General features: G+C 46.1%; 1 protein-coding gene across 1 annotated transcript; it reads right to left on the reverse strand.

The window, feature by feature from the left end:
- Window positions 1-12,344: 12,344 nt before the first annotated feature.
- On the reverse strand, window positions 12,345-14,383 carry LOC124664784 (serine incorporator 1-like). The gene is made up of 9 exons (XM_047202222.1): window positions 14,366-14,383; window positions 14,199-14,278; window positions 13,924-14,095; window positions 13,754-13,827; window positions 13,541-13,610; window positions 13,318-13,389; window positions 13,073-13,209; window positions 12,876-12,949; window positions 12,345-12,761 (listed from the first exon to the last, which is right to left on the reverse strand). The coding sequence occupies exons 1-9, from the start codon at window positions 14,381-14,383 to the stop codon at window positions 12,694-12,696; spliced, it is 765 nt and encodes a 254-aa protein (XP_047058178.1). The 3' UTR covers window positions 12,345-12,693.
- Between the last annotated feature and the right edge of the window lie 7,058 nt (window positions 14,384-21,441).

The following is a 21,441-nucleotide window of genomic DNA, read 5'->3' on the forward strand; positions in this document are numbered from 1 at the left end:
TCGATAACACGGTTAAGATTGAGGGAGGGTGTTAGACTGTATATAATAGCTTCCGTATTTGTACATGTATTGTAACTCTTGTACACTTGTACACTATAAATATAAACCAACGCCAACCCTATTGGGTGTGGAGCGTTCCCCAAATCCTTTGTCTCACAATATGTATACGTAAAAAATAAGTCTATGTAACAAATGTACATACTGCCTAAAAAGTATTATATATACTACCAAAATAGTCTTATATACTTCATACTACATGTAAATACTTTCTGGTATGATAGATACTCTATAGACTATGAGAAACACGCGTGGGTGTAACTACACCCGGGTGTAGTATGAATATGTCCTAGAGAGAGAGAGAGATATATACATTTTTTAGCGTCATGTCCACGAGACGGAGGACATCGAGGGTTTGCACCCCCTTGTTTGTTCGGTAGGTGGGCACAGGGCGCTGCAAACAAGATCAAGCACAACACAAACACACAAGATTTTTACCCAGGTTCAAGACACAAGATCTGAAACCCGTAGGTCCTGCTTGTTTGATCTTCTTGATGAATGAACAACTTAAACAGGGAGCTGAAACCCCCCTTCATTTGCCTCCGATACAACCTTTCTCCCCTCCTTCCTCCAAGACCTTCTTGTTTCTACTAGCATCGGATGCTCCTTTTATACTACAAGGGGAGGCTACAAACGGGAGATGCACGCATGCACCACAGGTGACAGCCAACGAAGCCATCGACAGGGAGGGCGAATCGCTGCCCAAAGCCCATGTGGCCAGGTCACTTCCGAAGGGACACCCTTGATCCGTCTTGTCGCCTTGCATCCTCTCATACTGGCGCAGGGGTTGTTGCTTCACCAAAGCAGCAACGTTTGCAGGTTGTGTAGGAATGGCACGCCAGGTAGTTGACAAGCACTCCTGAGATCGCACATGTCACAACTCCCAAGAACCAATAGCGGGCGGTTCGCTGGGGATCCTTCCTCCCGGGAGGCCCTGATACGTCTCCGACGTATCGATAATTTCTTATGTTCCATGCCACATTATTGATGATATCTACATGTTTTATGCATACTTTATGTCATATTTATGCATTTTCCGGCACTAACCTATTAACGAGATGCCGAAGAGCCGATTCTTGCTTCTCGCTGTTTTTGGTTTCGAAATCCTAGTAAGGAAATATTCTCGGAATTGGACGAAATCAACGCCCAGGGGCCTATTTTTCCACGAAGCTTCCAGAAGACCGAAGAGAAGACGAAGTGGGGCCACGGGGTGCCGCCACACTAGGGCGGCGCGGTCCAGGGGGGCCCGCGCGGCCCTAGTGTGTGGGGCCCCCGTGACGCCTCCTGATCTGCCCTTCCGCCTACATATAGTCTTCTTCGCGAAACCCCCAGTACCGAGAGACACGATACGGAAAACCTTCCAGAGACGCCGCCGCCGCCAATCCCATCTCGGGGGATTCGAGAGATCGCCTCCGGCACCCTGCCGGAGAGGGGAATCATCTCCCGGGAGGACTCTTCACCGCCATGGTCGCCTCCGGAGTGATGAGTGAGTAGTTCACCCCTGGACTATGGGTCCATAGCAGTAGCTAGATGGTCGTCTTCTCCTTATGTGCTTCATTGTCGGATCTTGTGAGCTGCCTAACATGATCAAGATCATCTATCCGTAATGCTATATGTTGTGTTTGTTGGGATCCGATGGATAGAGAATACTATGTTATGTTGATTATCAATCTATTACCTATGTGTTGTTTATGATCTTGCATGCTCTCCGTTATTAGTAGAGGCTCTGGCCAAGTTTTTATTCTTAACTCCAAGAGGGAGTATTTATGCTCGATAGTGGGTTCATGCCTCCATTAAATCTAGGACAGTGACAGAAAGTTCTAAGGTTGTGGATGTGTTGTTGCCACTAGGGATAAAACATTGATGCTATGTCCGAGGATGTAGTTATTGATTATATTACGCACCATACTTAATGCAATTGTCTGTTGTTTGCAACTTAATACTGGAAGGGGTTCGGATGATAACCTGAAGGTGGACTTTTTAGGCATAGATGCATGCTTTGGATAGCGGTCTATGTACTTTGTCGTAATGCCCAATTAAATCTCACTATACTCATCATATCATGTATGTGCATGGTCATGCCCTCTCTATTTGTCAATTGCCCAACTGTAATTTGTTCACCCAACATGCTATTTATCTTATGGGAGAGACACCTCTAGTGAACTGTGGACCCCGGTCCATTCTTTTACATCGAATACAATCTACTGCAATACGTGTTCTACTGTTCTTCGCAAACAACCATCATCATCCACACTATACATCTAATCCTTTGTTTACAGCAAGCCGGTGAGATTGACAACCTCGCTGTTTCGTTGGGGCAAAGTTCTGTGATTGTGTTGTGCAGGTTCCACGTTGGTGCCAGAATCCCTGGTGTTGCGCCGCACTACACTCCTCCGCCATCAACCTTCAACGTGCTTCTTGACCCGTACTGGTTCGATAACCTTGGTTTCTTACTGAGGGAAAACTTGCTGTTGTGCGCATCACACCTTCCTCTTGGGGTTCCCAACGGACGTGTCATCTACGCGCATCAAGACTGTTTTCTGGCGCCGTTGCCGGGGAGATCAAGACACGCTGCAAGGGGAGTCTCCACAATCCAATCTCTTTACTTTGTTTTTGTCTTGCTTTATTTTATTTACTTTCTTGTTTGCTGCATTATATCAAAACACAAAAAAATTAGTTGCTAGATTTACTTTATTTACTGTCTTGCACTCTATATCAAAAACACACAAAAAATAGTTACTTGCATTTACTTTATCTAGTTTGCTTTATTTACTACTGCTAAAATGAGTAATCCTGAAGTTGAAGTTCGTTCGTTTAAGCAACAAGGGGAGAATGTTTAAAAGATGCTTGGTATAGAATTAGTGATGCCCATAATAGGTGCACTAAGAAACACTCCACCACTATCCTACTCAGGAATTTTTATGTTGGTATCTCTAGCTGGAATATGTATGTTCTTGATTGTCTCGCGGGAGGTAACTTCCTAGGCGCTCCTGCTTTAGAAGCTAGTTGCATTATTGAGAGTTTATTTGGAATACCACCTTTTAATGAAGTTAAAATTGAAACCTCTCTTGAAGATGTCATGAAAAAGTTGGAAACCATAGAGCAAAACCTTCCAAGTATTGATACTACTTTGGGAGCATTACTTGATAGCACTGATAAACTTGATGAATCTCTAGGTGGAATTAATGAGAGAATCACCATCTTAGAATCTTGTGCTATTCATGATAATCAAACCCAAAGGATTAGTGAACTTGAAGAGGCTATGGGAACATTGGGTTCAACCTTTTCATCTATAAAGTTTAGAGAGAAAGCTTATGTGGGAAAGGAGCAAACGTTCATGTATATCTCTAAGGGGCCTAAACCAAAAAGCTATTATAGGCCTAAAATTGATAAAGCTCTTAAAACCACTATAGATAAGGGAGCATCTAAGATACCCAATGGGATAAATTGTGAAAATAATGTTGATACTGCATCTCTTGATAACACTTGATATACACTTTCTGCGCCTAGCTGAAAGGCGTTAAAGAAAAGCGCTTATGGGAGACAACTCATGTTTTTACTACAGTACTTTTATTTTATATTTGAGTCTTGGAAGTTGTTACTACTGTAGCAACCTCTCCTTATATTAGTTTTGTGCATTGTTGTGCCAAGAAAAGTCTTTGATAGTAAGGTTCATACTAGATTTGGATTACTGCACATGAAATGCATTTCTTTGCTGTCACGAATCTGGGCCTAATTCTCTGTAGGTAACTCAGAAAATTATGCCAATTTACATGAGTGATCCTCAGATATGTACGCAACTTTCATTCATTTTGAGCATTTTCATCTGAGCAAGTCTGGTGCCTTAATAAAATTAGTCTTTACGAACTGTTCTGTTTTGACAGATTCTGCCTTTTATTTCGCATTGCCTGTTTTGCTATGTTTGATGGATTTCTTTGTTCCATTAACTTTCAGTAGCTTTGTGCAATGTACAGAAGTGTTAAGAATGATTATGTCACCTCTGAATATATGAATTATGCACTGACCCTCTAATGAGTTTGTTTCAAGTTTGGTGTGGAGGAAGTTTTCAAGGGTCAAGAGAGGAGGATGATACAATATGATCAAGGAGAGTGAAAGCTCTAAGCTTGGGGATGCCCCGGTGGTTCACCCCTGCATATTTTAAGAAGACTCAAGCGTCTAAGCTTGGGGATGCCCAAGGCATCCCCTTCTTCATCGACAACATTATCAGGTTCCTCCCCTAAAACTATATTTTTATTCCATCACATCTTATGTGCTTTGCTTGGAGCGTCGGTTTGTTTTTATTTGAATAAAATGGATCCTAGCATTCATTGTGTGGGAGAGAGACACGCTCCGCTGTTTCATATGGACAAATATGTCCTTAGGCTTTACACATAGTATTCATGGCGAAGGTTGAATCTTCTTCGTTAAATTGTTATATGGTTGGAATCGGGAAATGCTACATGTAGTAATTCTAAAATGTCTTGAATAATTTGATACTTGGCAATTGTTGTGCTCATGTTTAAGCTCTTGCATCATATACTTTGCACCTATTAATGAAGAAACACATAGAGCTTGCTAAAATTTGGTTTGCATAATTGGTCTCTCTAAAGTCTAGATAATTTCTAGTATTGAGTTTGAACAACAAGGAAGACGGTGTAGAGTCTTATAATGTTTACAATATGTCTTTTATGTGAGTTTTGCTGCACCGGTTCATCCTTGTGTTTGTTTCAAATAACCTTGCTAGCCTAAACCTTGTATCGAGAGGGAATACTTCTCATGCATCCAAAATCCTTGAGCCAACCACTATGCCATTTGTGTCCACCATACCTACCTACTACATGGTATTTCTCCGCCATTCCAAAGTAAATTGCTTGAGTTCTACCTTTAAAATTTCCATTCTTTGTCTTTGCAATATATAGCTCATGGGAAAAATAGCTTAAAAACTATTGTGGTATTGAATATGTACTTATGCACTTTATCTCTTATTAAGTTGCTTGTTGAGCGATAACCATGTTCCTGGGGACGCCATCAACTACTCTTTGTTGAAAATCATGTGAGTTGCTATGCATGTCCGTCTTGTCTGAAGTAAGGGAGATTTACCACTCATTTAATGGTTAGAGCATGCATAATGTTAGAGAAGAACATTGGGCCGCTAACTAAAGCCATGATCCATGGTGGAAGTTTTAGTCTTGGACATATATCCTCAATCTCATATGAGAACATTAATTGTTGCTACATGCTTATGCATTAAAGAGGAGTCCATTATCTGTTTTCTATGTTGTCCCGGTATGGATGTCTAAGTTGAGAATAATCAAAAGCGAGAAATCCAATGCGAGCTTTCTCCTTAGACCTTTGTACAAGCGGCATAGAGGTACCCCTTTGTGACACTTGGTTAAAACATGTGTATTGCGATGACAATCCCGGTAATCCAAGCTAATTAGGACAAGGTGCGGGCACTATTAGTATACTATGCATGAGGCTTGCAACTTGTAAGATATAATTTACATAACACATATGCTTTATTACTACCGTTGACAAAATTGTTTCTTGTTTTCAAAACCAAAACTCTAGCACAAATATAGCAATCAATGCTTCCCTCTGCGAAGGGCCTTTCTTTTACTTTTATGTTGAGTCAGTTCACCTATCTCTCTCCACCTCAAGAAGCAAACACTTGTGTGAATTGTGCATTGATTCCTACATACTTGCATATTGCACTTGTTATATTACTTTACATTGACAATATCCATGAGATATACATGTTATAAGTTGAAAGCAACCGCTGAAACTTAATCTTCCTTTGTGTTGCTTCAATACCTTTACTTTGATTTATTGCTTTATGAGTTAACTCTTATGCAAGACTTATTGATGCTTGTCTTGAAAGTACTATTCATGAAAAGTCTTTGCTTTATGATTCATTTGTTTACTTATGTCATTACCATTGTTTTGATCGCTGCATTCATTACATATGCTTACAATAGTATGATCAAGGTTATGATGGCATGTCACTCTAGAAATTATCTTTGTTATCGTTTACTGCTCGGGACGAGCGAGAACTAAGCTTGGGGATGCTGATACGTCTCCGACGTATCGATAATTTCTTATGTTCCATGCCACATTATTGATGATATCTACATGTTTTATGCATACTTTATGTCATATTTATGCATTTTCCGGCACTAACCTATTAAAGAGATGCCGAAGAGCCGATTCGCTGTTTTCTGCTGTTTTTGGTTTCAGAAATCCTAGTAAGGAAATATTCTCGGAATTGGACGAAATCAACGCCCAGGGGCCTATTTTGCCACGAAGCTTCCAGAAGACCGAAGAGAAGACGAAGTGGGGCCATGGGGCGCCGCCACTCTAGGGCGGCGCGACCCAGGGGGGCGCGCGGCCCTAGCGTGTGGGGCCCCCGTGACGCCTCCTGACCTGCCCTTCCGCCTACATATAGTCTTCGTCGCGAAACCCCCAGTACCGAGAGCCACGATACGGAAAACCTTCCAGAGACGCCGCCGCCGCCAATCCCATCTCGGGGATTCAGGAGATCGCCTCCGGCACCCTGCCGGAGAGGGGAATCATCTCCCGGAGGACTCTTCACCGCCATGGTCGCCTCCGGAGTGATGAGTGAGTAGTTCACCCCTGGACTATGGGTCCATAGCGGTAGCTAGATGGTCGTCTTCTCCTTATGTGCTTCATTGTCGGATCTTGTGAGCTGCCTAACATGATCAAGATCATCTATCTGTAATGCTATATGTTGTGTTTGTTGGGATCCGATGGATAGAGAATACTATGTTATGTTGATTATGAATCTATTACCTATGTGTTGTTTATGATCTTGCATGCTCTCCGTTATTAGTAGAGGCTCTGGCCAAGTTTTTACTCTTAACTCCAAGAGGGAGTATTTATGCTCGATAGTGGGTTCATGCCTCCATTAAATCTGGGACAGTGACGGAAAGTTCTAAGGTTGTGGATGTGTTGTTGCCACTAGGGATAAAACATTGATGCTATGTCCGAGGATGTAGTTATTGATTACATTACGCACCATACTTAATGCAATTGTCTGTTGTTTGCAACTTAATACTTGGAAGGGGTTCGGATGATAACTCTGAAGGTGGACTTTTTAGGCATAGATGCATGCTGGATAGCGGTCTATGTACTTTGTCGTAATGCCCAATTAAATCTCACTATACTCATCATATCATGTATGTGCATGGTCATGCCCTCTCTATTTGTCAATTGCCCAAGCTGTAATTTGTTCACCCAACATGCTATTTATCTTATGGGAGAGACACCTCTAGTGAACTGTGGACCCCGGTCCATTCTTTTACATCGAATACAATCTACTGCAATACTTGTTCTACTGTTCTTCGCAAACAACCATCATCATCCACACTATACATCTAATCCTTTGTTTACAGTAAGCCGGTGAGATTGACAACCTCGCTGTTTCGTTGGGGCAAAGTTCTGTGATTGTGTTGTGCAGGTTCCACGTTGGCGCCGGAATCCCTGGTGTTGCGCCGCACTACACTCCTCCGCCATCAACCTTCAACGTGCTTCTTGGCTCCTACTGGTTCGATAACCTTGGTTTCTTACTGAGGGAAAACTTGCTGTTGTGCGCATCACACCTTCCTCTTGGGGTTCCCAACGGACGTGTCATCTACGCGCATCAGGCCCCGCCTAGGCGGACACAGGCTTGCGGGAAGTTTTCCCGGGGCGAGCTCCTCAAAGATGTCTCAAGGTGCACACCAATGACATCTTCGAGAAGCTCCGCCACAGGAAACTTCCCAACCATTTCCTCCAGCCATGGGGGCGGAGCTCCTCGCCTTCTCTAACCACCTATTGTTGAGTGGTTTGCTGGCAGCCGACCTAAGTGCGTGCGTAGGTGATCACGCGCAGGGCGGTGATGATGTTTTACACCATGGCTGTGTCGGTGGCTGGCCTTTTTATGACCTTCGTTTGTTCTACACCCTTGAGATGGGTTGGCAAATGATGGTAGGGGCAACTTCCGGAGCGTGTGCATGATGCGCTCTCTAGTGTTGGCTGATGAGCAAACGATGGTTGTTGCCAGGGAACAAGGCCATGTATGAACCCTATTGTTGTGTTATGTGTTGGTGCATTGTCATATTCCTTGTCGGCTTTGCTTTTGTATGTTCGTTGTAAGGCTTTTTCCTATATCTATTGCATAAATGAAATTAACCCCATATGCATGGATTTTCATCAAGACCCCCCACCTAACCTGTAATGATACAACTATTCATTAGCAATTTAAGAAGGTCAAACACATACCAACAAAGCTCCTAGCGACGCACTGAACCTAAAGGTTGGAACGGGGGGAAACCTAACTGTAAACGAATTAGAAAACAGCTATCTGCAATTTAATTAATTTTTGATAGTGTAGCTGTGAATTAGCCTATGACTAAATTAAAAATGTTCCAGAGATAACACAAGCAGTCTTCCGTTAAGGTGCCCGCAATTGAAGATTGAACTTTATGTCCATCATCTCCTTGGTTACAAAGTAAGATCACCACGGCGTCGTTTTCCCTTGGAGTACGGACATATAGAGGGACACAAGAGAGAGAGAGAGAGAGTTCACATTGAGAAGAGGAAAAAATAATCAAATCATGTTACACCTTAGTGATACTAACAGAATAGAGAGATAAAATATTGAATGAGATTTTTTCCCGTCTTTTATATTAGAGAGAATGAATTAAAGACTAATAGACCTTGTGGAAGATGATAACAGTATAGAATCAAATATAGTAGGACCATTAAACATCTATAACTAACATAGACCAGATCAAGATGTAAATATACTATAGAACGCTCACATGGATCAAACTGTGACATGGCTCTGTTTATTAGAGACACCTTGATTTTCTTGAACACCCGCATCCACAGGAAAGCATAACCGTTTTCAGTAACAAAATAAAGTGTTATACACCTATAACCTAGACCAGATCAAAGATGTAAATTAACTACACACAACACCAATCTGCACAAAACAATCACATTTTGTCGAGTCACGTGGGACACCATGATTTTCGTGAAGACACCCCCGAAAGCAGAGTTGTTCTCCTAACCAGTAATGATACAACTATCGATTTAACAATTTAAGAAGGTCAAATACATACCAACAGAGCTTCTAGTGAGGCACTGATCCAAAAGGTTCGGACGGCGGGAAACTAACTGTAAACAACTAGCTATGATTTAATTATTTTTTTACCATGTAGCTGCGAATTAGCTTATGACTAAATTTAAAATGTTCTATATACAAAAGGGCAATCTTCCTTGAAGATTGAACTTCATGGATGAAAGCCCGTCGTCATCTACTTGGTTACAAAGTAAGATCATCACGGTGTCGTTTGCCCTTTCTACCCACTGTTGATTCTCTCTGAAACACCGGAGAAGGCACCAGAGAGGTATCAGCAAAGATGACAGAAGGCGAAGCATTATCAGGGAGGCTCGCAGCGCCAAGGAGAACACCACAGCGCATGTCAACGCGGAGCTGGTACAGGGGCTTGCCGGCAGTGGTGGCAAACGCGCTGCACCTTCCCTTGGACTTGGACCTGGAGTGCCTGTTGCAGCACGGGTCGTACTTACCGAGCATGAGGTAGACGACATCAGCTTCGTGTGGGTTCAGGCCAGGGTACATGGGCACCATGTCGGTCGGCAGGCCGGCCTTCCTGAACTCATCCTGCTCGACGAGGCTTCCGAGGCAAAGAGAACGCTCGGTCCATATGGTGATGTTGTCTTCCGGCGAGAGGGTCCAAACCTTGAGCGTGCAGTCGACGAAGTCAATGAGCTGCACGAACCCATCGATGGTGATGAACTTGATGGACGACTCTCCAACACGGCACATGGTCCGGAACATGCCTGAACACATTTCCATTGAGCACATGTGGTCGATGGAGATCTCACGCGGGAGCTCTTCTGGCAGGCGGATGAAGCCGAACTCCAGCTCGTTCGAGGCGGAGAGTAGGGCGTTAATGCTGCAGTACATTACACCCCGCAGGAGGTTTGCCCAGAAAGCGCGTCCGCCGCAGGAGAAGGCTAGGACGGCTAGGTAGCTGTGGGCGACGTTGTCTCCCTTGAACTCGGGCGGGAACCTGGTTGTTACCAGATCCCATCGGCGGGAGGACGTCCACGACCGCCAGATGTACAGAACGTCGTGCTTGGCGATGGAGCTGTGGTTGCGGCCGTAGTTGATGGTGGTCTCTGCGATGTTAACCAGAGCGTAGCTGCGGCCGTCGCCGCCATCGGGGGGCCGCGCGATGAGAACTCTTGTCACAGGCGCTGTTTTGCGCATCACCCCGGGCTGTTCCGGAGTGGTGAGCCAAGGATAGGAGGGGATCATGGTGATGGAGTGGTCGACGGCGTTGTAGATGAGGTAGACTTGGGAAGCCGGGTATCTCACATGTGAGTGTTGCCCTACCGGCAGGCACGTCCCGAGAAGGATGAGTTTGTAGTCGATGGCAAGGATGAGCATATAGCTTATCCCTTTTACTCCAAGGGTGAGGCGGGACAGAGCTGGGGCATCTGCAAGATGCGTCTCGAAGCACAGGTTCTTCAGCGCGTTGTTGGCGTCCTTCGACCGGCCGACCGCGATCGACCGCCTGCTTACACAGATCAGGGGGCGCGACGCCGGCTGCTCGGGCTTGGGTGCGTCTGAGCCGAGGGATACGTCCCTGTCCGCGCGCACGTACCGGCTCAGCACGAGCGGCGCGGGGCGAGACATGGCCGGCGATGTGTGTTAGCGGCGCCGCGGGGAGGGGAGACCGGTAGAGGAGACAGACGGAGATGGAGGACGGAACCTGAACCTCTTTGGTCTGTGATGATCCAATCCGAGGATACTCCAACCTAGGAAGGCCCAGGAACCTGGGCCCGGCTGTGTTTCCACGTATGTTTTCTATTTTATTATGTCGTCACCACAGGTTTAAATTTTTAGTATCGTAAAAATGCTTCCGAGTTTATCTCGGTCATATCATCAAGCATTTCATAAATGCGAGAAGTTAGTATGAACTTATCTGAAACTCCAGAACGCAAACATAAATATTTCGGCATCCCTCGGAAATTTCTAGTATGTGGGAAAACGCTTCGCTCCGCTCCGTCCCCCGTGGGCGGAGTCGGGCGAAAGACCAAACCCTCGCGCCGCCAGGCTCCGCTCCTCTCTCTCCTCCCCTTCGCCGCCGTCGGCGCAGGCCGCCGGGCAAAGTCCCGTGCGGTGCCGGCGGCGGCGGACATGCTCCTACCCGCGCGCGAGGCGGGTGACGCGGGGTCCCCCGGTGCTGGCGGTGGTGCGCTCCGGTGGGCAGGGTTCCGGCGACGGCGGCGCTCCTCCCGGGTGGCGGCGGCGCTGGGTGACGTGGTGGCGACGGCGCGGCCCCTTGGCGGCGGGGCGGCAGGGTGGTCAGCGGCGGCGCGGGCGGCGCGGCCCTGACCCAGATCTGGGCCTGTCTGGGCCCCATCTGGGCTTGGGCGGGCCAGGTCTGGCATCCCGAGGCCTGCTCCCGGCGGCTGGTGGAGCGTTTCTTGCTGAGGGTGGCTAGGGCGGCGGTGCGTGGACTGCAGCGCGGCCACGGGAGCTTCACGAGCCCGGCGGGCTCGGCCGGGCCGAAGGGGCCTGGTTTGCTCGTGTAGCTGCGTCCGGTCCGTCACCGCAGGCCGGCGGTGGAGGTTGCGCCCTCCCGCGTGGCTGCTGCCCAGGCTCTCCTCGGCTCGGGGTGTTTCCGATCGGTTTCGTCGGTCTTCGTCAGTGGGTCACGGTGAGACGGCGGTGGTGGTTGCGTGACCGTGGTGGCGCGAGTTGGTGGGCGGCGAGGTTGGCGGAGCATGACGGAGTGTCCGGGACCGTGGGACTTTGGGGGACGGGAGAATTCCTTGTCGACGGCCGACACCGACGCGGTGACGCTCGCGGGCGCCACCATCCCTTCTTGAGGGGCGTCGAGGTTTCCCCTTCCCACTTCCCTTCCGCATACCGGGGGAAACCCTAGGCTTGTCCGGGCAGCAGCGTCGTCATCGTCGCATCCCTTCTTGAAGGTGCTGCCTTGGTATGCGGCGCTTCGGAGGGCTAAGCTCGTGGTGGGAATCTTCCGGAGGGCGCAACGGTTGCGGATCATCAGCGTTTTCGTCGATCCGACTTTGTCATCCTTTCTTTCTTTTTTTCTTCTTCTTGTGTTTTCTTTTGGGCTTTGTTGTGCTGTTTGCCCCAGCGGTGGTCTCTATCCTGTATCAGTTCGTTGCTATATTAATATAGCGGGGCGAAAGCCTATTTCGAGGAGGAAATTTCTAGTATGTTGAAATTGGAATTCTTGTCAAGCATATATGTAACGTGCTTGTTCTTTCATAAATCTCTTTTCAGAGTGAGAATATACAATCGACTCAACTCCAAAAGAATTAGTAGCCTTTTATCTGCAACGGCCACAGGCAAAATTGGCCTTGTATACACCGACGAACACATTTGGCTCTTTCCTTTCCCCCTTTCCCTTTACCTTCAGTTATGCAAAAACAAGTGACCACCACTTTCTGATCACCATGCATCCTTCTCATCTACCTTGCTGTTGTGCAAGCATTGTTTGTTGTTGTTGTTTTGATTTTCTTCAGACTTTCAGAGTTAATTAGCACGAGCGAGAGAAAAGTATTCACTCATGCACATGTGGACGACGACACCACCTGCCTGCTCTTCCACACGATCGGAGAGATTATCATCCATACTGCAAGCACGAGCAAGAATTTAAATTTGTTCGTCAGTGGATAACACCGACGAGTTAACGCTTTCCTTCGTATGCAGCAGAAAATTTAAGATCAGCAATGGTGTTCGCACTTACTGTATGCGATGGCCGCTAGCCACTCGTTGCCTATGCGCACCCACGCGCTCGCCCAGCCGACGTCGATCGTCCACCTGAATCATATAATTTTATTGAATTAGGAACAACATTCGATGATCAACGCAGCATGGTTATTTTATCGTCTGAACTTTGTGATTGCAGTCTGTCAGCATCGTAATTTTATCGTCTGAACTTACTTCTCCATCTTCTGATGGGCGTTCCAGCCGAGGAAGAGCATGGCGAAGTACATGGCGCCCATGGCGAACACGAAGTGGAAGAAGCCGAATCCGTAGGGGATGTTGTCGTCCTCGGACTCCGTCTCAGTCCTCTTGAACTGCACATACTTGAGGAGTTTCAGCTTTCAGTTGTACTTAGTACAATTGTACAAGCACTACATCTCCGTACTACTGTTTAATTTTTGATATCTAAATGAACAACATACCTGAAGGCACTTGGAATCTATTCCGGTGGAGAAGGTAGCCGCGACGACGACGATCACCGCAATCACAAAACTCTGCATAAGTTCAGATATCGTTTTCTTTAGATACTCGTACTACCAAGAAAATTCAGTTGGTGGCAACTTTTTTTTCTCTTTGTAAATTTCTACTGAACTAGTATCGCTGAAGATAAGAAGAACAATAACTGAAGGGAGGCTGTGTTTATACCGCTATGTTGAGCCAGTCTGCGCTTGTTGCGACCGATGCTTTCCTGTTGCAGATCTCGGTGTGCGGCTCACTTCAGGGGAACAAAAAGATCACAAGGAAAGAAAACGTAAGGAACTCCTGTATCAAGTAATCGACTAATTTGATGTTTGACTGCATCCAATTGGTGCTCAGCTCCATCATTTCAGAATTCAGTTCTGGTTTACTCTTTCTCACCTTCTGATGGCCGACCAGCAGAGGAAGACGACGTAGATCCCCATGAGACCTGGTGCCAGATACCCTGCCTTCACCTGATATTTCCAACCGATCAGAATGCGGTTCGTTTCACTATGGAATTGAGACGGCATTTCATTTCTCAGAGAACGTTTCTCTTTGTAACTAGTTACCTTGGAGTTGACTGAGATGAATGTCATGAGCTGCACGAGGACGAGCGTGACGGTGATGAAGAGGATGTTGAGCTTGCAGGAGGTAGTGGGCACGTACCAGACGTACATGAGGACGATCCCCAGGAGGGCGCCCACGTACGCCACGATCGACACCACCTGCACCTGCATGTGGCTGCAACAAATCGATAGTAAGATTTCCAGTGTCAGATGATGGTGATCACACCAGTTGCATCCGCAACAACTTGCAGGTCTGAGGACAAAAAATGAGTACCTACCATCGCTTGAGGTTCGTCTCTGACCGGCAGCAGTCGTTGATCCACGAGTTGCGGCACTCATGCGTCTCTGATCGGCCACCCTGTATGTTTTCTCTTTTATTATATCGAACTAATCAGCAGTCCGTGCACGTCCCCGTACGTCCGCGGGGAGGGGACGAGGCCACGACCACGACCCACGCGCACATCGTTGACCGCGTCCGAGGCGAGGGATACGTGCGCGTAGCTTGTCACGCGTACATGGCGTCTTTTCCGCGCCGACGTACGCCGTTAGTTGCCGCATCTTGATCGATCAACTCCTCTCTTCTCCTTTTTTTCCTCCTCACGTCGATGTCGATTCGTCGGTAAACTGGAGCCTCTTTCTTTGCCTCGTCATTCGCTAATTTTGTGTGTTGGCTAGATTTCGGCCAACGTGAAGAAGCTGAGTAATCGCCCGTCTTTTTTTTCTTCTTCTATTCTATTTTCGTCTTGCATGCGCACCGCATGGACTAGCTTTGCCGCTGAAATCCTTCGCAAATCCACTTAATTTCCACCGAGTTCAATAATCTTGAGTCTACACATCGATCAATTGATTTTGAATGCATATTAATTACTACAGAGTAGTAGCTAGCTCCTTGCCGCGGTCACGCATGTGACCGATCGATTTGCCACTCCACCACAACAACACCAAACTAGCTCTTGCCACCCATGCATCGCCATCCATTTCATCTTGGCTAGCTGCCGCCACCTCACGTGCGTACAAATAACCACATATATGCACGACTCGCCCACATGGCCCCATCGCACCTCCTTATTTCCAATTTTCTTTCTTTCTCTCTTAAAGCCTTTTCAAACGCAAGCATACATATATATTTTCATCCGTGGTAAAGCAAGTGTCGTATCTAGGTAAACCCGCGACGCTTATTTCGAAACATATCTAGTAGTATGTTATAGTAGGGGAATCCATATCTTTTTTTTGCCCCTCCAATATACCACCGATTGGTGAAGCCCACTCCGTACTCACTCTGTCCACAAATATGTATGTGTACATCTAGCTAGGTTTGACTTATGTCAAACTTGTTAAAGTTTTGCTAGTTTTATAGACTAGAAAAACTTCGAAATACTTATAACACTAATTAATTTAGCATCACTAGATTCATTTTCATTCCTCCTTCCTTCCTTCGTTCATTTTCTTATGTTTTATTTATGGCATTGTCACATGGCCCCGATCCTCGCATAGTACTCTCATCCATCGAATGCCCTTCGATCGCATCAAATACCACCCACCATGTTCTTGTGCGTTGTGTCTATACACACACACACCCCCTCTTGTTATTTCCGTGGTCGATCTTCCCACCTTTGTTGTCTTGTACTCCTATAGTCTATCATTTCAGCTCAAGTGTTTCCCGAGGCCTCGTCTTTCTTCATGCCTCCTTGTCCTTGGTTTGCGCTCGACTCGGCACTGCCTTTCAGAGGGCTACGTGGTGCGGTCTCGACTAACGCACACCGAGAGGAGGCATGGGGTGCAGTGTGGGCCCTCTTGGAAGCCGTGATGTGGCGTGTACATACATGACACAATTGTAAGTATGGACATGTCGCGACCATCGCTCGTTGCGACACAACATACGTAAACATATGGAGTTAGGTATTACATAAACAATCACATACAATGTGTTGTTTCTAACAAAACATACAAAATTGCTAACCAAACATGTTCACATGCCGTGAAATTTGATTTTCAGCGTGCTCCTCCTGGGCTGAGTGGGAGACGAAAAATTGACTCAAACTATGGGCGCGATGAGAAAGAAATTGCATCTAGGCCATCAATGAAATAAGAGATGGAAGCAGGCCATTATCTACCGTTCGATTGGTACAAAATGAACGGATATGATGGTGATCCGAGAGAAACCGTCGCGGATGGATGATTGGCCTGTGTCAGATCTACCAGCGCCACAAGAATTCCCGCTCTAAGTTTTAGTTTTGGATTCAAAAAATTTAGGTTTGGGAGCGGGATGCGAAAATTTGGGGCAAAGTGGGCGGGCGGGCGAGTCGAAAATATCCTATGACTATGAGAGGCCAAACCCCCTTCCGCAGACAGCTCCCTCACCCTTTCCACTGAACACCTCCACATCTCCTCCGTCGCCGGCCGCCAGATCCCGGCAGATTCCGGCGACGACCCGAGCTACAGACCGCCGCCCCAGCACCCCCTCCTCCTCCTCTACCGGTGCAATGGCGTGGAACCGCTCAGTCCCACTCCGGCGCCAGCAACCCCACCCCTGTCTCCCCAACCACCGGTCCCTCCCCCCTACTCCCGAGACCGCTCACTCAACCCCGCCGCCTCCAGCGCCGCCGCTCGCCGGCAACTCCCGTCCGTCGGCGCCGCCTCGTCTCTCCCGCTCCCAGCACGTCCGCCTCCGGCTTCCCCTACTCCTCTCCGCTCCCAGCCTCTCCGGGACAATCTCCTGCACAAGATCGACGCGGGGGACCTGTCTCCTGCACCAGCAGGTCTACCCGACGGTGTTGGCCCTGGCCGGCCACTCTGCCTCGCCGGTCAGTGCCTCCTCGTTTAGCCCACGCCGGCGCCGGCGCCGGGTACGGCAACATCACTCGCGCGCACCACGGCAGAGAGCAGCTGCTCCTACGGCGAGTAAACCACCTGCTGCTGCCTAGCGGGGTAGCGGCTGCTGTCCGCGTCCACACGATGGAGAAGTTGTCTTTTTCCCCGAGCTGCGGCTGCCCGCCATCAGATCGACTTGCCGCTGCAGCTGCCGGCCAGCACTAGGTAAGCACCACCACTCGCTCTCTCTTTTACATGTTCAATTCCTGTAGATTAGTAGTTACTCCATGCTTAGGAGGGGGCGGGGATTAGTAGTAGCAATTACAGGGCAAAGAAGGTTTCGAGGCTTCCTGTAATTACATGGCTAAAGAGATCAGTAGTACTCAGCCTTTCAAGTAATCTCATGGCAAAACGTGTTGGTACTGTTTTTACCTAGGATGTCTGTCAGCTTTCACAGTATTTTGCTTTTTTTACTGTAAAATGAAATACTGCTGATTATGAGTGTGTTGTCATTTTCATGGTGTGTACATACGAAAATGTTGGTTCAAACCTCTTGAACAATGCTAGTGCTCTGTCATGCCTAAGCATTTATTCAGTTACTGGTTCAAGTCTGCTTGCACAATGCTAGTACTTTGCTTATATTGCTAATCTCTGTAATGCTGGTTTATGTGTCCTAGATTTGGTTCAGATCGAACCAACAATCTACTTCTAGCTGTTACTTTTAGTCTTTTTGAAATATCAGTGTTTGCTTTCATGACCTGATGATGCTCTGTTCTTGTTTGAGGATAACGAGGACTGAACAACGACAGTTGTGGCCTTCAACTCCATGTGTATAGCGAAGCTTCTGGTTCCTTATTGTTGTGATTCTGAGTCTCATGTACATAATTGATCATGTAGTGCCTCTGCGATTAGTCCACAACGCCGCCGCCGGCGCCGGGTATGGCAACATCACTCGCGCGCACCACGGCAGAGAGCTGCTCCTCCGGCGTGTACACCAACTGCTGCTGCCTAACGGGGTAGCGGCTGCTGTCGGCGTCCACACGATGTAGAAGTCGTATTTTTCCCCGAGCTGCAGCTGCCTGCCACCAGATCGATTTGCCACTGCAGCTGCCGGCCAACACTAGGTCAGCAACACCACTCGCTCTCTCTTTTACATGTACAATTCCAGTAGATTAGTAGTTACTCTCCATGCTTAGGAGCAGGGGGATTAGTAGTAGTAATTACATGGCAAAGAAGGATTCGAAGCTTCCTGTAATTACATGCCAAAAGCGATCAGTAGTACTCAGTCTTTCAAGTAAATTCATGGCAAAATGTGTTGGTACTGTTCGTACTAGGATGTGCCTCAGCTTTCACATTCTTTTGCTTTTTTGAAAAAAATCTAAATACTGCTGGTTATGAGTGTTGTCATTTTCATGCTGTGTACATACGAAAATGTTGGTTCAAGTCCTCTTGATCAATGCCAGTATTCTGTCATGCTTGAGCATTTATTCAGTTATTGGTTCAAGGCTGCTTGCACAATGCTAGTACTTTGTTTATATTGCTCAGCTCTGCAATGCTGGTTTCTATGTCCTGGATTCGGTCCAGATCGAACCAACCATCTACTTGTAGCTGTTACTTTTAGTCTTTTCTAAGTATCAGTGTTTGCTTTCATGACTTGATCATGCTCTGTTCTTGTTCGAGGATAACGAGGATGGAACAACGACAGTTGTGGCCTTCAACTCCATGTGTATAGGGAAGTTTCTGGTTCCTCATTGTTGTGATTCCGTAGTCTCGTGTACAGAGTTGATCATGTAGTGTCTCTACATGCCCATTGCTGGCCTAGAGTAGTAACCACTGTTGGTTCTAAATTATTTTTATGACTTAGAGGCTCACTGTTGCTGTGGCGTATTCAAGTCAAATGAGTTGCTCCTCCTGCCTGGAGATGCTGCTGCTGGTGCCGTCCCTGACCTTGAGAGAGCCAGCTATTATGGCAGTTGGATGCCGGGTGGCAGAACATGCTCCTTTTCATTTTCATTCTTCAGTTGGTGTATGTTGCGTGCCGTAGCGGTTTTCTGTTTTGTTTCCTGGTTTGGTACGAGCCTGTAGAACGTCTTTACGTCTAGTGTCGCCGCAGGAGTTTTAGGTTGCTGGTCATGCAGGGAGTGGTGAATATGCAGGTAGCTAGCTGTTTGTGCTTTTTCAGGCAGCTATCTGATGATCTAGTAGTGTGTATCTCCAAATGAAGGACATTTTATTTTGATTCAGCTGCAGCTAGCTGATTTTCCCAGCCATTTGATTTACTTTGGCACTAATGCTACACATTATGTAGGAATAATCAAGTTCGGCCATGACGCTGGCCAAAATATTAGCACCAATGCTCTGTTTTCCCCTGTTTTGGTACATGCTACCTGAACATAGCAGCTAGGTGTCTGTTGGTGTTGTAGTCAGGTTCAGACTCTTGCTTCCCTTTTTATTTGTTTCTGAATCCGTTGAGCTTATTATGGTCTTGCTGCAGCACAACTTGATTAGGCTTCATTGTTATGTACCTGGAGCCCAGGCTAGCAGGAGAGACCTGATGAACTGGAACGACCCGACTTGCTATATATACCATTTTTACATGCAGATTGCCAACTGGAGGATAAATTCTTAGTGGTTCTTTGTATTTGCCAGATTATTCTTTTTTTGCTGCTCATTTGTTTTATTGGTTCTCTGTAGAAATGATAAACCACTAATCAGATGTGCGATAGCATTTGTCTTGGAGAACAATCTGATTTTTTTTCCTTTGCATTTGTCTGAGAGAACAATTTGTCATTGCTTCCAATTACTTGCTTGCCTATGGATTTCGTGCATGTTACTAGTTGAAGCTGTTATTCTTGATTTTGGTTGGTAGGCTGTGATACAATTTTACATTGGATTTACTTATTTGTGTCTTGAATGTTTTTAGATAAAGGAGCAGTAGCCCCAGCCTCTGCATCAATTGATGCACATGGCCATTTATTATTGTGTCTTGAATGTAGATGCTCATGTTGTATCTTACTAAATCTGCTCCAAATTAACTTATTTATTATGGCTAAATCAACTCTATAGCTAACCATCCTGATATGCGCATGTTGAGATGACAGGCAGCATAGCAGCTGGAACCTCTAGATGGTGCAGCAGCAGCCCGATGCATCATGTGGTAAGCTAGAAGACCCTTTTTGGGATCGGATCATCATTCATACGCCTCGCGCCCTCGGCTGAGCCATCATGGCAGTGCTGGGCAGCTTTCTTCACTGACAACATGGTTGCGATGCATGATCAGCGGAGATTTCCAATTCGGAAGAAATCTTGTAATGCATCATGTTGTGTTGTATGTAACTGTCCAGGCTGGTAGCGCATGAAGTTTTGTGCTGCTGCACATCAGCTCTGCCTAGACGCCAATGCTTGGTAGTTTTCTTGTAAGATTAGGATTGTGGTCAAGCTGATTCACAAGTTTGTTTGTCATTTAGGCTTGTGTTGTATATGCTACTGTTTTAAGTGAACTATACTGTTTGCTGTGCAGATTTGGATGTCCAGAAACAGGGAATGTCATGCCGAAATCTCGAATGAGTTTTGATTGATTAGCTAGCTTCATGACTAGTATTTTTTTTATTAAAGAAACATCATTCTGGTCGTTGTAAACAAAGTAGAAAAATCTTGCAGAAGCAATCTATCTAGCTACATAGAATAAATCTGCTGCTGTGTGCATGTGCCAGCAGAACTGATCTTTCCGTTGGGCTGATCGTGAACAAATTCGTATGCACACAAGCTAAGAAGAAATGGACCAGCTGAATAGATATGCGCATGAGCATGACTAGCTAGCTGAGCTAGGCTAGGATGGATAGGCGCATGTTTTCTTCTGAGCATCACACGTACTAGCTAGTTCAAAGTACTGCCCGAGTAGCCTGACTCGATCAAGTCAGTACTATCTAGTACTATAACCTATAGGTTGGTTAACGAGTTTCCATGTTACTCCCTCTATTCACAAATATAAGCTGTTTTAGACATTTTAAAATGAACTAGGTATACACCATAATAAGTAAATCTACACATTAAAAGTAGACTACATACATGCAAAAATAGATGAATCTACTAAAAACTAAGACATCTTATTCACAACCTTTTCTATATATGGGTGAATCTATAACTAAAATATGTCTAAATACCTTCATATCTAGATAAAATTGGGAAGCTTTTATAGGAACGGAGGGAGTACTATATAAGAATATCTTCTACTCTGCCCACACTCATTCGGATACCACTCTGGCCGACTACATGTACAATCTTCCCGGTCTCAGCTGACAGATATTTTTTGTGTGCCAGCTCAATAAGCCATTATTATTTTGCTGATTATATTGTGGATCGGGGAAATTAAGCTCAATCAGCTAGACAACAAAGGTATATATGCGATGGCGCCAATGAAATTGCTCGCCGACAAATCCTTCGCCAGTTGTTGAAGAATTTCTTAATTCTGACTCGATACGAGGACCGTCAAGTTTTCGAGGGAGAAACTACAATTGTTCACTCTAGATGAGTAAATCATAATAGATCGATGTTATAATTTTGATTGAAAAATGGTTAATTCTAGCTTGACCGTGTCAATTCTTTTTATTACTATACACTTTTTTCGCGGCATGGGAAACATGGATTTAGAGTTGTATGGAAAATAATTGAGAAATTCCACCACGTATTTATTATAAACGCTCCGGTACC

The sequence above is a fragment of the Lolium rigidum genome, chromosome 6 (genome assembly GCF_022539505.1).
Source record: "Lolium rigidum isolate FL_2022 chromosome 6, APGP_CSIRO_Lrig_0.1, whole genome shotgun sequence".
NCBI lineage: Eukaryota > Viridiplantae > Streptophyta > Magnoliopsida > Poales > Poaceae > Lolium > Lolium rigidum.

Coding starts and splice junctions, on each gene's coding strand:
- LOC124664784 (XM_047202222.1), bottom strand. Junction 13,611..13,753: donor TGCTGGTCGGCCATCAGAAG/GTGAGAAAGAGT, acceptor GTTCCCCTGAAG/TGAGCCGCACACCGAGATCT. Junction 12,762..12,875: donor GCTAGCGGCCATCGCATACA/GTAAGTGCGAAC, acceptor TCGTGCTTGCAG/TATGGATGATAATCTCTCCG.